Source organism: Poeciliopsis prolifica, unplaced genomic scaffold (assembly GCF_027474105.1).
Source record: "Poeciliopsis prolifica strain line A6 unplaced genomic scaffold, Auburn_PproV2 SCAFFOLD008, whole genome shotgun sequence".
NCBI classification, from domain to species: Eukaryota; Metazoa; Chordata; class Actinopteri; order Cyprinodontiformes; family Poeciliidae; genus Poeciliopsis; species Poeciliopsis prolifica.
This window is the reverse complement of record NW_026562383.1, coordinates 6,388,240-6,403,232: the sequence shown is the minus strand read 5'-3', so window position 1 is coordinate 6,403,232 and position 14,993 is coordinate 6,388,240. Positions and strand designations below refer to the sequence as shown.

General features: G+C 39.5%; 2 protein-coding genes across 3 annotated transcripts; both read left to right on the top strand.

Annotated features, from left to right (window-relative positions):
* The first annotated feature begins 3,663 nt into the window (after window positions 1-3,663).
* dhrs1 (dehydrogenase/reductase (SDR family) member 1) lies at window positions 3,664-8,557 on the top strand. The gene is made up of 9 exons (XM_055033173.1): window positions 3,664-3,852; window positions 5,292-5,441; window positions 5,557-5,700; window positions 6,247-6,326; window positions 6,442-6,574; window positions 6,685-6,828; window positions 6,914-6,983; window positions 7,407-7,487; window positions 7,654-8,557. Exons 2-9 carry the CDS (start codon window positions 5,298-5,300, stop codon window positions 7,788-7,790), a joined length of 933 nt encoding a protein of 310 aa, XP_054889148.1. The 5' UTR covers window positions 3,664-3,852; window positions 5,292-5,297; the 3' UTR covers window positions 7,791-8,557.
* Window positions 8,558-10,123: 1,566 nt separating this feature from the next.
* On the top strand, window positions 10,124-14,915 carry homeza (homeobox and leucine zipper encoding a). Of its 2 annotated transcripts, XM_055033171.1 has the most exons (3): window positions 10,124-10,473; window positions 11,158-11,250; window positions 11,600-14,915. In XM_055033171.1, exon 3 carries the CDS (start codon window positions 11,600-11,602, stop codon window positions 13,574-13,576), a length of 1,977 nt encoding a protein of 658 aa, XP_054889146.1. In that variant the 5' UTR covers window positions 10,124-10,473; window positions 11,158-11,250; the 3' UTR covers window positions 13,577-14,915. The 2 variants fall into 2 exon arrangements, with proteins under 2 accessions (XP_054889146.1, XP_054889147.1); XM_055033172.1 differs by lacking the exon at window positions 11,158-11,250.
* The last annotated feature ends 78 nt before the right edge of the window (window positions 14,916-14,993 follow it).

Here is a 14,993-nt window from a genome sequence, read left to right as displayed (position 1 = left end):
GAAAACCAAGGAATATATAATGCCTTTTTTTAAATTGGAAGTGTTGAGATTATTTCAAAAATAGTAGAATCAAAAGATTTACAGTGCTTTGAAAAGTGCTCCCTTTTACTTTTTGATTTCTTTGTCAAGTTCATAAACCTAGAGGCATTGTACGGCACCTTGCAAAAGTATTTATACCACTTGATTGTTCACGTTTTGGAAAAGCACAGGCTTTTATGTATTTTATTAGGATCTTATATAATAGATATATGTGGTTTCCAAATATTTAAAAAATAATACATATACATCTGAAAAATTCAACATGCATCTATAAAATATACGGTGGCCCAGAAAGGTCAACAAAGTGCAAATGCCACAACACATCAGCAAAACGGTTCTGTTAAAACAGAAAATATATATATATAAAAACTTGCTAGCACAACTTCTGCTTTGGCTTTTTTTTGTTGTTGCGTTGAGACTTTTGCATTTTGTTAACCTCTCTGGTTCACCGTAAAGTTATGCATGACTGAGTCAATAGTTTTTCTTGAATACGAGAGGTTCTAAGACTGAGCCTTGGGGTACTCCGCATGTGATTTCTGTCCACTTCAATTAGAAGTTACTGTTTGAAACAATTATCGGATCAGTGCACCTTCTTCCTCATGTTTGCTGTGACTTGGGAATGATGCTGCAGGATAGTTCATGACTCTATTCCAATCTGATCCAGTCCATTTTAGTTACAAAGCATATTTAAAATACAAGGTGTTTATCCAAAGTGCTCTCCACTATGGGCAGATAAACTGAGACAATAATAACGATAAAATAAAAACATTATTTCTGGGTATAGTTTTGCAAACAGAGAAAGTTCAGGGAGTATGACTTAAAAATGACCTGTACAGTATGTGCAATAGTTGCATTTGTAAATGTGCCTACACCCATTAAAGAGTTGTAGTGTCAGCAAAAAAATTAAATGGAAAAAACCAACACCAGCACACCCACCCACTGCAGGGTGGGAGTGGTAAAGGGGTTGGAGGGGTATGTGGCAATAACTATTGCAAAAGAAAAACTAAGAAAGAAGAAGAAACATTTAAGCACAAAATCTTTCCCGTAATGTTGGCCCAAAGTACTGGTAGTAAATAACGTGTTCTAAGTTCATTTAGATTAAATGAAGTTTCATCACTGAGATTACTGCAGTCAATACTGTTTACCTCAAGCAAACATTGCAGGCACACACATTATGGTCAAAGTAGGTGCACACAGAAAACAGAAAAACAATCGGACATCCACCGGAATGATGTACAGAAAGACGTTATTCTGTTTATGCTGTAATACTCGAGAGCCATTTTTTATATTTATTTTTAGTGTACATGGAAAGAAACCAAAGAGGAGAACGGATAAAATAAAGCACAAGAACAAATCTTATCAAATCATTATTACTTGACCAATGAAACTGATTAACAAGTTAACTAGACAACCAGCAATGTGTCAAAAGTCAATCTACTTAACTTTAACTTAAACAATTGCCTAGACAGATTGCCACTCCATTGGAGTTGTTCACAAATCAGCAACGCGCATATTGCCACACACAAGAAAGTATTAGAAATGTTGTGTGTACCAGAAAACTTTCCAGAATTGCCCAGTGACTTCCACAGGGTGAACAAACAAAGAGGTGCCAGGCAAATAAAAGGAAAGCATTGGACAAGTTGGAGAGAGGCAGAAACATGTTCAAACTCAACAGAATAAGCTGGGAAGTGTGTTTTGTTTTGTTTTTGTTGTTGTTGTTTTTTACCATGAGTGAAAAGGCTGACAGCATATTTAAAATGATTACATAAAACAAATTTTGCACAATACAAAAGTCACTTACAAGCCATAAAATCAAATTTGGTGTCATGATGGTGTGGTTGTCGGGGTGCAGCCTTCTTAGTGAGACCTCTTGCAAAATGCAGGCAACCAGCAAAAATAAAGGCCTTGGCATTCATGAAATAGTGAAAGACATGGTTTGAACCACATAGTTAGGGAAATACAACCTTAGATTAAAACAAAATTAACTCAATAAGATTATTCTGTTACTTAAAGACAAGTCAATTTTTTTAATTTGAGTAATTTTTGGTGAACACCAAACATATAGAGGGCTGATGAGGTGGGCTTAGGTTAATTCATTTTTTGAAGAACACTTTTAGTGGATGACTCCTATAAAAGCTTCCCATGGCCCAGAACTCTACAGCAAATATGGCCTTTATTTGTATGCCGCTGGTGAGCCTGGTGTGTAATAAGTTGTCTGGGAATGAAACCAAGCCTTACTGAACTATGTACTACGGACTGAAATGAATGTTAGCTGAGGCAAAAGTAAGCTCAAAACAAATAGAGCAGTATATGGTAGAGTTTTAATACTGTAATGCAAAGCAATGTAACTATGCCTTTCATTTCTTAAGGCTTGTCTTTGTTGTCTCAGATTCGTATGTTTTGAAGTGAACTTGATAACTGGAGCCTCAACAGAAATACTGTTTATTTCTGCTAAACTTCATACAGTTCACAAAAATATTAAATATTTTGTTTTTGTCATTTGTTGTTTGGCAAAGTCGCTCCCTGAAAGACTTTTTGGTCCCTCTGAGGACAAGAAGTCCACTTTTCACAACATCCCTATTTCATCTTTGAGTCATTGGTGTGTCTCAATCTCATTCTAATCTTACTTCTTGCGTTTGCACATGGTTGGGATTGCTAAACCTATGAGTGCAAGTTTCTGAACTACCACAAGAGGTATCCAAGTACACTTTTGTTTTCCTTAATCTTAGATCCTTCTGCTATGTGGACAGTTATTATAAATCAAAGGTAACGCTAAACAAATTTGAAGGAACTCAGTCTTTCAACAGCTTTGCAATTTTCTTGACACTTGTTCCTGATTTGAAAAAACCCTACACAGCTGTACATTTCTCATCATTAGACTACACCGTTTTTAATAACTGTGCAATATTATTTTTCTTACATGTAAATTTGCCCTTACTGTATAATCTCTTACTATTGTTTTTATATTACTTTTGTGAAAATATACATATTTCTAACTTAACTTGCACTTGAATTTCCCCCAGAGAGGGACAATAAAGTATATTCCTACTTTATTTCCATGTCTAGGGGTAAGTAATACTTTTACAAGGCACTTATAATCTATCTTTAAAAATAAATAAAAACATATTTTTCCACCGATTCAGTTGATCACCGGCTGTATAGCAGTAAACAGTTATTTTATGATCAATTTTGTGGTTCTAATGTAATATTATTAAGCCTAACTGTTTCATTTTTGACTTATCAAAAAAAAGAACTGAAAACAGTCAATAATAATACTAATACTACTACTACTAATAATAATAAGATAAAATAGTAGATTGTTTTTTCTAAATTAGTAACAAAAACAAGTTCTGTAATCCTACAGCATTCGAGGATTTTCTGAAGTTGTTTAACAAACAGCGCCATCTTATGGTGTTGTTTCGAAAGTTATATTCACTCTTGACATTCAAAATAACTCTTTTTGCAAGTTAATTTGCACAAAGCACAAATTTGTAATAAACTTTGACTGTCTGTTAAAAATGGATAAAAACATTTAAAAAAAAACTGCACATAAAGTAAACGTGCCCTCTTTAAAATGCTCTCGCGATACATTCACTGCGCTTTTCTCGCGATATTTGCAGAAGCGTTGTATTTATTTATTTATTTTTGGATAGCGGTGTAACAAACTGGTGGTGACAAACTTGTGATGTCATCAAAACAGCATCGACAGTCCACCGAAAATCAACACTCCCAGTTGCTCTCATTCTTCCTCGGAAAAGACTGCAACAGACAACAGGGACCAGACAAACCAGATCCACCGCGCTCTGCTACAAGGTTAGCCTTATTTTCATGCAGCTAGCGAGCTGCTTTATTTGATAAAGATGGTGTCATTTTTGAAATTTTTTTTGTATTCACTTTGTCAATATAGCGTCTTTAGCTCTAAAGAAATGTCCATTGTGTATGTTATATTTTAGTGAGCTGCCCAAAGTCACATAACTAATATGTTGTGTGTTCTTTTTGAAAATAATACTCGCTTGTAATAACAGTTTATCGTCAGCAGCACTTAATAAGGATGAAAATAAGTTAGCGTCATAATAAAAACTGATGAACGACGATGGATTTTTACTAAAGGGGAAAAATAGTTACCTAAAGTTAAAATACATAAATAGAGTTCGCGTAGTTGATCAACAATTAAAACCATAAGAAATCCTCACCAAAAAGTTTATCAGATAAACTTTATGATTGCGTACATATTTCGTGTTATAACATAGGCAAGTTGGCTGTTTGCTGACTAATGATGACTGGATCTAAAGTGGTTTGGTAAGACGGAAAACGATTTGACTTCCAGTGAACTTTGGACAGCAAGAAGCAACAGAGCAGCGTGGCACTTATGCAACTCTTACCTTATTACCCATAGACATCAGTCTCATCTAAATGATCTTAAAGCTTTAATCAGTGGTTCTACAAATATGATATTTACTTGAACTGAGAGAAGAATTATATAAACTATTTATACGGTGAATGTGAAGCTAATGCGCCATTGTAAGCCAGAATAAATTGCATGCGCAAACAAGTTTATTTGCATGTATTGGTGTCTGTGTGGTCTGCAATAGGGTATGGCATTTACACAGACAAGATATGTAAGTACTACTTTTTGCTATGTGTGGTTTTCTCTTGGTGAAATGTCTGAAATAAATTGATCATCTTCATCAAAAACTACTCTACAGATCAGTGGAGTGCAGCATATTTTGAGAAACCCAAAAATCTTAAATTTTATTGAAAAAGAGATTTTTAAGACAGAAGTGACTTGTTACCGCTGTCCTAATTCTTGCGCATCCATGAGGAAAACTTATAGATCTGCGTGAATGTCATCCAACAATCAGTAGGGTCACGTCTGCATGTTTACAGTTAATAATATTCACCCCACTGTTGCCAACTCAGTGACTTTCTTGCTATATTTAGCAAAATTTCAGACAAAAAAAAAATTCAGATCAGCCAAAATCAAAAGCAGCAGGTCAGGCTCTTAAAAGATTGGTAACCAGGGATCGGCCAGAAAACTGCAATCGGTGCAGTCCAACTTAAGATGGAATACAGACACACATATTCATGAGTTGTTGGGGGTTTTTTAAATTGTAGGTGCAGCTTATAGTACAAAACTATAGACCGTACCAGAAGCACTCTAGAGCATTACCACATTTGGCAAATGTCCAAATGTAGTATTTGTCAAAAGATTGGAGAACCGTTGGCTTATGTTGCAAATTTACCACCTGCAGGCCAAGATGTCCCTCTCCGGCTGGGTGTGTGTAGTTACTGGTGCCTCCAGGGGCATCGGCAGGGGAATAGCGCTCCAGCTGTCTGAGGCTGGAGCTACTGTTTACATCACAGGACGGCAAGAGAAGACCCTCAAACAAACTGCTGCTGAGGTGAACTTTAAACCTTTCTTTTTCTTAAATGAAATCAGATTAATTTGCAAGCCAAGCTTTTGCACAATACTTGTCAGTACCTTGTATTTTTCTGGCATCCTCAATTATAATGTAGGTGACTGAGAGAGGTGGGAAGGGTGTTCCAGTGATCTGTGATTCCACAAAAGCAGAAGACATCAAGGCACTTTTTGAAAGGATCAAACAAGAGCAGGATGGCAGGCTGGACATCTTGGTGAACAATGCCTATGCTGGAGTTCAGGTTTGTATGAATAAAATGCTCATGAAACAATTCTTAGTATTAAATTATAGAAGCCAAGAGAGGATGTATATAATTTCACCTGACGGCTTTGTCGAGATAACGAGTTAATTTTCTGATGTTTTTGTTTGAGATCTCCAGATGATAGGTGTGTTAAACCTGATTCTACCCTTCAAATGCATCCCACAACAGCAGGAGTATATAAACCTTTCATCGGTGGAATGCATTTGAAGGATGGAATCAAGTTTAGCACACAAACCATGTCATAATCATAAGAAAACCATCAAGGAATCAACTTGTGATCTCAAGAAAGCCATCAGAATAACTCGTTATCTCGATAAAACTGCTGGAAAGTTAACTTGTGATCTTGAGAAAACCATCTGGAAAAAGTATATGTGGGAAACATCCCCTCAAAGCTTCCATATTAAATACAGATTTAAAATAGTAAAAGTTATTTTGGTGTGCAATTTTTAGGAAAAACAAGAAGTAAATGAATGAAAGGAAGTAGAGATTTGAACATTGTGCGTTCACTTTCAATTGTCATTCCAGGATATCTTTGACAACATGGGTAAGAAGTTCTGGGAAACTGATCCATCCATTTGGGATTCTATCAACAACACAGGCCTGAGGTACTGTTGCCTTTCAAACACACTAAATCATATTGTCCCACAGTCTCGTCTTGCCTATTTCCTTTGATCAGCTGTAACTTCAGTTGTTACTGTTATTTTTGTTGTGTTCTTTTAGGGGGCATTACTTTTTCTCAGTTTATGGATCTCGCTTGATGGTGGCCCAAGGTCATGGGTTTATAGTGACCGTTTCATCTATGGGCGGACTGCATTACCTCTTCAATGTAGCGTATGGGGTTGGTAAAGCTGCTGTAAGTTCCTTCACTTGATTCAATCTGGCATCCAGTTTGATATCAAAATGCAGTTTGTCTTATATCTCATTTCTGTCATAAAAACCTGTTTTTGTTTTGTGTTTTTCCAGTGTGACAGGCTGGCGGCTGACATGGCGGTTGAGCTGAAAAGCAGAGGAGTGGCCTCCATCAGTCTGTGGCCGGGACCGGTACAAACAGAGCTAGTATCGCAGTTAGTAATACAGAAAGAGGCACCTCAGGGTTTGAATCCCAAGGTAGGCTACCATTAGATAGCAAGTCTGTTTGCATAAATGGTCAATTTCAAATTCTCTCTCAACTGTTGACTTTGATTTTCCTCAGTATAAATATGTGTTCGCCAATGGGGAAACCACAGAACTAAGTGGGAAGTGCATCGTCAGCCTGGCTAATGGTAAGTCATCATTAAAGATCACAAAAATGTATAGAAGTTACTGTTTATCAATCAGTAAATGTGATTGAGAACCTTGACAGAGACTGCAAATATCACCATGTCAGGGTGAGTGACGCTGATCGTCTCCTATCAAAAAGAATGAATGAGGCAATTAAATCAGAAACTATTTTAATAAAGTACTAATTTAGTATTTACTCCATGTTACTCCCCTTGTTTCACATTCCCCCAGATTTTGTTATTTCGCATTGAATTGTACAGGACATAGGTTCCATTGACAGTGGAAGAAAATGATTGATCATCATCAAATTTTTAAGTCTCAAACTCTGGAATTTTAACAGAGATCTGTGCACTCTTAAGAGCCACTGTAAATTAACATCTTACACAGATGCATTTTTTAAAGCCACTTTTGTTTTTGCCTGATAGATAAAAATCTGATGTCCCTGACTGGGAAGGTGCTCATGACGTGTGACCTGGCCAGGCGATATGGCATTAAAGATATTGATGGTAATACAGTTTATCTTACTATTAACAGTCATATAATCATACAACAATAACCACCTTCCCAGTGGTCATGTTACTTATTTCATCCCTAACAGGGTGTACTGTTAGTCAACAGGGTAGTCTGCAACAGTTCAAAGAAAAATATGTTGTCTTTTTTTTTTTTTCGCAGGGCGGGATGTAACAGATTTTACGTCCCTAAAATTCCTCCTGACCCAGGTCCCGTACCTCTCCTGGCTTTCAGCAGTCGTCCCCTCATTTCTTCGCCTGCCTCGCTTTGTGCTCACACTGGCTAACGGACGCTTCTGATGGGATCCCTCACTCCATGAATGACAAATATTTGTATTTTTTTGGGAAAGAAGTTGTCTTGACTCAATCAGATTGCAAATAATTATAGCATTTAATGTTGCAGATGTGCTAAAGTTGTTTCAATGAAGGTCCACATGAAGTAAGCTTAACAGTAGCACTAATGTCAGTCAAAGGTGAACCCTCCCTACATGATGGTAACAACACTAACTGTGCAAGTTCTTTTGAACTAACCACAGAATGTATTTCATTACTATTGTATAGACGGAAGAAAAATAGGAACTGGGGTCGTTCTGGGTTATCAGACATGAGCTCCTTCTCCCTGAAGATGTTTGAAGGATAAAAATGTGAAGTTCAACCCAATCAGCTAAAAAGAAGTGTGATTTTTACATTGAATGTAGAGTTTTAGTGTTATGTTTAGGCTGCACTCGTACTTAATTTCTGCTTTTGTTGCTCTTTCTTTTTTCTTCGATGTGCAGGCAGTCATTGTTTGTGCTTGATGCGCTGTTTTTTTTTGGCAGGATCTTCATTCGTGTAATGAGCCTTATTTTTCCCTGAGGGGACATTGAGGTGGATGCACGGCTGTAGATAAACCAGAAGGAATAGCATCGCCCCTTATCGGTGAAGGAGTGCCATCTCATGTTCCTTGTGTCTTACAGGTTAAAAATAGGACTACAATAAGAAACCAGTTGACATTCAGAACTTTCAGCTTATTTTCTATCTGCCTAAATAACTAATATATTTTCCAACTAAAATACAATTCAACAAAGGATTTTGTTTTAAGTCTCTTGCTGTTTATTTATCCTACTCATTTCTGGAAAAAAAAAATATAGCATTCATAAAGTGTATAGGCCCGTTATTTTTTATTTTTTACTACTACGTAAAGCAGCCAGTTGAAGATATAAGCATTGATGGCATAGTTACTTTGAAAAAGTAACTTTAATCAGATTACTGATTACTTTTTCAAGGAGTGACTTAGATAACTAATTACTTGATTTGGAAAGTAACTAAGTTACATGAAAAGTAACTTTTTTAGTTACTTTCAGCAGCTGCTAAAAACAAGGCTCTGCCACCTGTGAAAATCACATTGAGCTCTGCCAATGCAATGCCAATTATCATAATGGCGTTTAGTTCCACAACCTCATGGTCACGTTCATTCGTGGCTGTTCTCACGTTTCTCCCGCTCTTCATATTAGTCCGGATGTTTGCGGTTTTTTGTAGCGCAACGCGAAGCTTGACGTCATTCGCAGCAAATATATTAACTTGACATTAACAAAGACACTGCGGGACGGAACATCCGGGAAATGATGGACAGAGAGAGTAGGACAAATTCTGGGATTTATGTCTGTTTATTTCCAAGCCCAAAACCTCAACCAGCGACTCATCGAATTTGCTGGCGACTTTAGAAAAAAACGAACCCAAAGTCGTTTATAATCATCGGACTTGGCGACCGAAACTCAAAATAGTTCCTGTTTTTCCGGCAACACAATGCCCATCGCCCTCCATTGTTTACCTTTCCATTGTTTACGCCCTCATTGTTTACGTTGAAAATCACTGTTGAATAACGCGCTACTTACTGGATTTAACAAATGCAGGATGGGAGGCTGCGTTAATTACTATTTGGTAATTTATGCAGTAATCAATCAAATATTCGTTGATTGCTATTGTGTTAAAACATTTCTCCCTGTAGACAGGCATTAAGGTACTTAATAATATATCTGTGTTCAATCTGTATTTCTTTGTAGTAAAAGAAAGAGTTTCAATGTGTTATATGAATTGTAAAAAAAAAAACAACATAGTAAAATCATGATTTAACAATTTGGGTCACATAGGATCAGGTTTAATAGCTAACATAACCTTATTTAAACTGATTACAGTGTTCACGAATGTTTTCTTATGTTTTTTTTAATCTCAGCCATGTGACAAAAATGTTGATATAAAGCAGATTTATATATATTTATTTTTAATACATTTATATTCATTTGTCCTATGTAAATACTTGTGTTTGTGACAGTTCAAGTCTGATTCGGCCATCAATACAGTACAAAACTGGCTCAAAAAGAACCGTTCAGTTTAAAAGATGGTTCTCGGCGTCATCCCGTCTCTCTGATGCCACCATAGGCTGCAGCGGGGCAGTCGGTATTGGGTCTCCGTGGCGGATTCATGATACTGGCCCGCTCTCCCTCCAATCCACGGCCTGCTCGCCCAGACTGGCACACCCACCCAGCCGTCAGCGAGGGGAGAGTCATGTGGGCCTTCCGGGCTTCCTGGTCCTCGGCTCCGCCTCGCGTTGGTTTGGCCGGACAGGGGGAAACACTTCACAGTTAAAGAACAAAAGCAGCAACGGACCGACCGAGGGGGAGGAACAAACGGCGACTGCATTCAGCCTTTTAATCTCCCGAGTTGGATATTTGTGTCCCTGACCGGGAATTAGCCAGCGACTGAACTCCTGCGGCTGGGGACAAACTTGGTTGCGTCGTATCTTTGAATCCTGACCGTAATCCGTCGAGGTGCTTGGTGAAAATAAGACAAGGGTCAGCCAAATAGATGGACGGTATTGTTTCCTCGCTCGGTGCCTCCAACTTCAATCCCACACATCCTCGGAGCGTGGAGTAGGCTCGGGTTTTCTGCTTTACGTGTCGCCAGGACGGACCCCGGGGATTAAGGGGGTATTTCGGCAATTTCGGTAAGTTTATTTTTGTGTTTCACTGAAGCGTGTCTGGCGACGAAGTGCGCCTGTGCAGTGCGAAGCGTTTTAGTTGATACGCCACAAAGAGGGGGGCCACACCGGACCGCTATTGTTGCTGGCACAGTGGTCAACTTTCACAGCGCTTTACCGAACCCAGCTCCACAAAGCGTGAATAAACTGCCATCCTATGTTAGGGAAAAGTGTCGAAACTGAGGAGAGAGCCATCAATACAGTACACCCACTGGGGTTTAAGTATGTCACCAATGACTAACGCGATGGTTTGTGACCTAATGTTTGTCCCACTCGAAAACACTTCAGCCCAGTTCCCAGCGACTTGAGGTCAGCCGTGGCGTAACCTAACCTCACTAAATGCGCAATAGTCTTATTTGTTCCGAATAAAGGAGCCCTGAACTAAAACGAAAAGTCAAGAGGAGTAGTTCAGATCAACTTTTTAGCCATCAGATTTATGTATTTTCTGAATCAAAAGTGGTGCAAAGACTTAAAATGCTACTTAAACCTTTATTTGCGTAGTCCTTCTTAACAAGTCACCATAACACCTGTTGCCGGATTCTTAAATGTACATGCATAGATTTTTTTATTTATTTAAATTTTCGGATCACGTTAGTTTCACCATATACCAGGGCATAGACATGAGTCTGACGAATCCTCCTCCTTCTGCAGGTTTCTGTTGCCATATCTTTTCCTGTGAAGAGGCCTCTCTCATCTCTCAGGACTGAGAAACTTGGAAGTGAAACAAAAGCCTGACCAGCTAGGGTGAGCAAGTAGACAGTGATGGATTCCTTGTAGATTTTCATTCCCTGTGCTCCCACCCCTTTAGGACCAATCCCCCCCTCAGCTCAGGCAAAACAAAAGTCATTCACCACGCTTTGGGGGGAGGGGAGAGTGCGCCTTGACACAGTATACGACTAGTTTCGTAGAGAGTTTGGAATAAGTAGGGGAACAGGCAGAGGGGTGTATTTGCTGATTAACTTTGAGAATGAAATCAGAACAGAAAGTTATTTTCTTGAACAGATTGTCCTTCTCTGCACTGTGATATTATCTTTGAAGAAGAGGTGAACAAAAAAAAAAAGAAAACTTAATCATTGTTTGTTTTTCCTTCTAGATGGCGAAACATATTTTGATAGCTGACATGGCGTCATATACCGAACGTAACGGCAGAGACAGACGGCTTGTGGACCTAGATGAGCCTTTTGAAGTGGATATGACGGAGCCAGAGCGTGAAGAAAAGGCAGAGACCAAACGCTCTTCCAAGAAATTGCGGCACTCCCCCAGCTCAGCAGAAAGCAGTGCCAGTGGCGTGGCTAGTTTCACCACCAACCATAACTCTGTAGTGTGCCTGCCTCTGGTTTCTGAGGGCCTCAAACTGGTATGGACCCAGTCCGATCAGACCCGAGAACTGGACTCAATCCCAGAACTTGTCAATGCCTTTAACTTGTTTCCATACCCATCGTCCAAAGAGGTTAGCACCCTGGCTCGGGTCTGTGTGCTGCCACTGGACAAAGTTAAGGTGTGGTTCATGGTGCAGAGGATTAAATATGGTATCAGCTGGTCTTCTGAAGAGATTGAGGAGACCAGGAGGAAGTTGGCTGTGCCTGAGCTTTGTGAAGACTCTGCTGAAACAAACGGAGCCAATTTAAAAACCAAGAGCAAAAACCTAGACGAGGAAAAGGACAGCGATGAGGAGGAGTGCGATCCCATTGCTTTTGTACCAGAAACAAAGATGGCAAAGTGTGAGTCTCCAGATTCACATAAATCTACTCCTCCATGTTTTAGGTCCAGTCTCCCGCCTCCTCAGGATTCATATTTCTACCGCTCACCAGCAGACACTCCAGCGACCACAACAGCTGACGTCTCCCCTGACCTCTCAGAGTCCTCTTCGCAACAGTACCGGCACGGGCGCTACAAAAAGTCAAAAGCTCAACTTGCTGCCCTGCGCAAAAGCTTCCTAAGAGAGAACTGGCCTGCAGAGCCTGAGCTCAAGCGTTTGCAGGAAGAAACGGGTCTGAGCCGCAATGACATTCGCAAATGGTTCAGTGACAGTCGTTATCAGCTGAGAGTGGGTCGTGGAAGTCTGGCAGCAGCCCAGACCTTTTCTCACCAGGCTTCAGTTGGGAGCAAACATGAACCACAATCTCAAACTCAGCCTCTTTCACTTACTAGCCAAAAATCTCGTCAAGTAAACGGGGTGAAAAGCCATGAGGGAAGCCGGAACAACGGAATCAGAAATTCACATTTCTTTCAGACTTTTCTGTCAAACAGTCTAGAAGCATTTGGGGAAAAGCTCCACGAGCCACAAGCAAATGAAGTTATTGAAGAACTTTCTGGAGATACTTTCAAAGAGGAGCAAGAAACTGAGGAAGAGCCGCTACAGTTGACCAAGAATTGCAAGATTGAGCCAGAAGTTGTAGAGTTAAAGTCTTCTCCGTGCTCTTCCCCCTCTCGCACTCCACCGCCTACCGCCTCTCCCACCAAAACATATTCACACAGAATCCGTGCATCAAAGAAGTCGGTGCATTCAACTAAAGCCAGTCCTTCACAACCAACCACTTGCTTCTCAGGTCCTTCCACGTCCACATCACCTGCACTCACTCCTGCAGGACGTCCAAGAAAGACCAAGGAGCAGTTGGATGTGTTAAAGCAGCATTTTTTGAAGTGCCAGTGGCCCACAAGTGAGGAATACACTGAACTTGTCAAACTCACAGGTTTACCTAGGGCGGATGTTATTCAGTGGTTTGGCGACACTCGCTACGCCGTCAAAAATGGCCAGTTGCGCTGGGTGAAGGGCGTCCGCGAGCAGTTCTTGGCAGAACTTGCTGCCCAGCAAAGCGGCAGCGGCCTGTCGAACGGCACTGGAACCTCAACTCGTGGCGGGGGAGGGCGCAAACGAAAACTAAGCAGAGCAAGTACAGATTCTCCCGATATCCAGCCACTGGTATCTTATTACCTTACGACAGGCACACTAAATGAAAAAGACCTTGACCTACTATGCAAGAAATCAAGAATGAGCTACCAGCAAGTGCGAGACTGGTTTGCGGCTCAAGAAGTTGGGGAAACTGATGAAGAAATTGTTGTGGGTTAGGACCTTTTCTTAAAAAAAAAAAAAAAAAAAAATCCCTGATCTGCCCACCCCCTCACACACACCTTTAACACAACACGTGATTATTGCTGTGGTTCATGTTGCTTTAATTAAGGCAGGTTGTAAAATCCAGTCTTCCCTAAACAAGCCCAAAGTGTGGTTTGTGTATTTTTTTATATAGATATGCTGCATTTCCTGTTTATCCTAATATATTTAGATCTGAATTATATTTCTACTGGCTCTGTTGCTGTAAATAGAACAGTAACCTCTACACTGGGTTGCTATATTTTTGACCTCCTTTTGTTTAGATATCACTACAGTTGTTTTTTTCTAATGTATTCTATTTGTAGCAGTATAACATAATCAGGTAACTAGCTGTAGATCCAGAAAAGAAAACGGCAACACTGACAAACTATTGACTGATCATTCCTTTCTAGCCATTATATTGTATTCATGAAAAGCACACTGGACTTGCTCCTTATAATATAACATCTTGCACTTTGGTTTTCCAACCTGCTGCCCCTATGCTAATAATATACTAGTATTTCACAATCTGTACTGATTAGTGTCATTATTTTTACTCCTTGCTGTGGAACTTGTTTTAAAACAACAGCACAGTACATTTCATATGTGTAATGCATTTCCGATACATTTCCTAAATTGCTCCTCACTCTGTGGAGGTGTTTTACTTACCATTTGAATGCCTTGCTTGTCATTTGCATTCTGCAGCATGTTTGTAACAGTTATGGTGGAACCAGGTTGCAGGAATTACATCATTGCTTAGATGGCAGAATTGCTACATTACTAGACGATGAGTTAGTTAGCATTTCATAGGCATAGGGTGTAATTTTATAGTTTAAAATGTGGGCCGAAGGTGGGTTTTGAAGTAGAAGTGAAAATGAACCAAAATCCAAAGACCGGTAACATTTCACACAGAGTGACAGAGCAATACAATCGGGGTCATAAGTTCACGTACAGTTGACTATCTAAGTACTTCTTGTTGACTTTAGAAATTGATGTCAGCTTTAAACGGAGTTCGGCTCTTTGCAAATGTTCGTCCAAAGGTCAAACAGCCAGAAACTTGACAAAGTGGCATGTGTGACTAAAGTTTTTCCTTCCGTTGCTCATGAAAAGGTCATGCAACTGTCATGCTGTTGATGTAAATCTGTACATGTAAAGTCTTCAAGTTTATTTTATTCTTTTTTTTTTCCCTGTTTGAAAAGAGAAAATCTCATTTGCACAATTGTGTCACTGGAAAATAGCTAAGTGTTTTTGCCATTATAATCAAGTGTACAAAGATTTGTTTGTGTGTGTTATGAATAGAGACACCTGTGACGACTTCCTGCTGTGTAAATTTTGTTCTGAAATTGTCCTATAAAAACGACTTTTACTGATAATTAGTTATCACGTGCATTTCAAG

Excerpts from the sequence above, each read along its gene's own strand:
- dhrs1 (XM_055033173.1), top strand. The coding sequence starts at position 5,298 with ATGTCCCTCTCCGGCTGGGTGTGTGTAGTTACTGGTGCCTCCAGGGGC. Across the intron at positions 5,442-5,556 it reads TCAAACAAACTGCTGCTGAG|GTGACTGAGAGAGGTGGGAA; the intron begins GTGAACTTTAAA and ends ATTATAATGTAG. Across the intron at positions 6,327-6,441 it reads ATCAACAACACAGGCCTGAG|GGGGCATTACTTTTTCTCAG; the intron begins GTACTGTTGCCT and ends GTGTTCTTTTAG.
- homeza (XM_055033172.1), top strand. The coding sequence starts at position 11,600 with ATGGCGAAACATATTTTGATAGCTGACATGGCGTCATATACCGAACGT.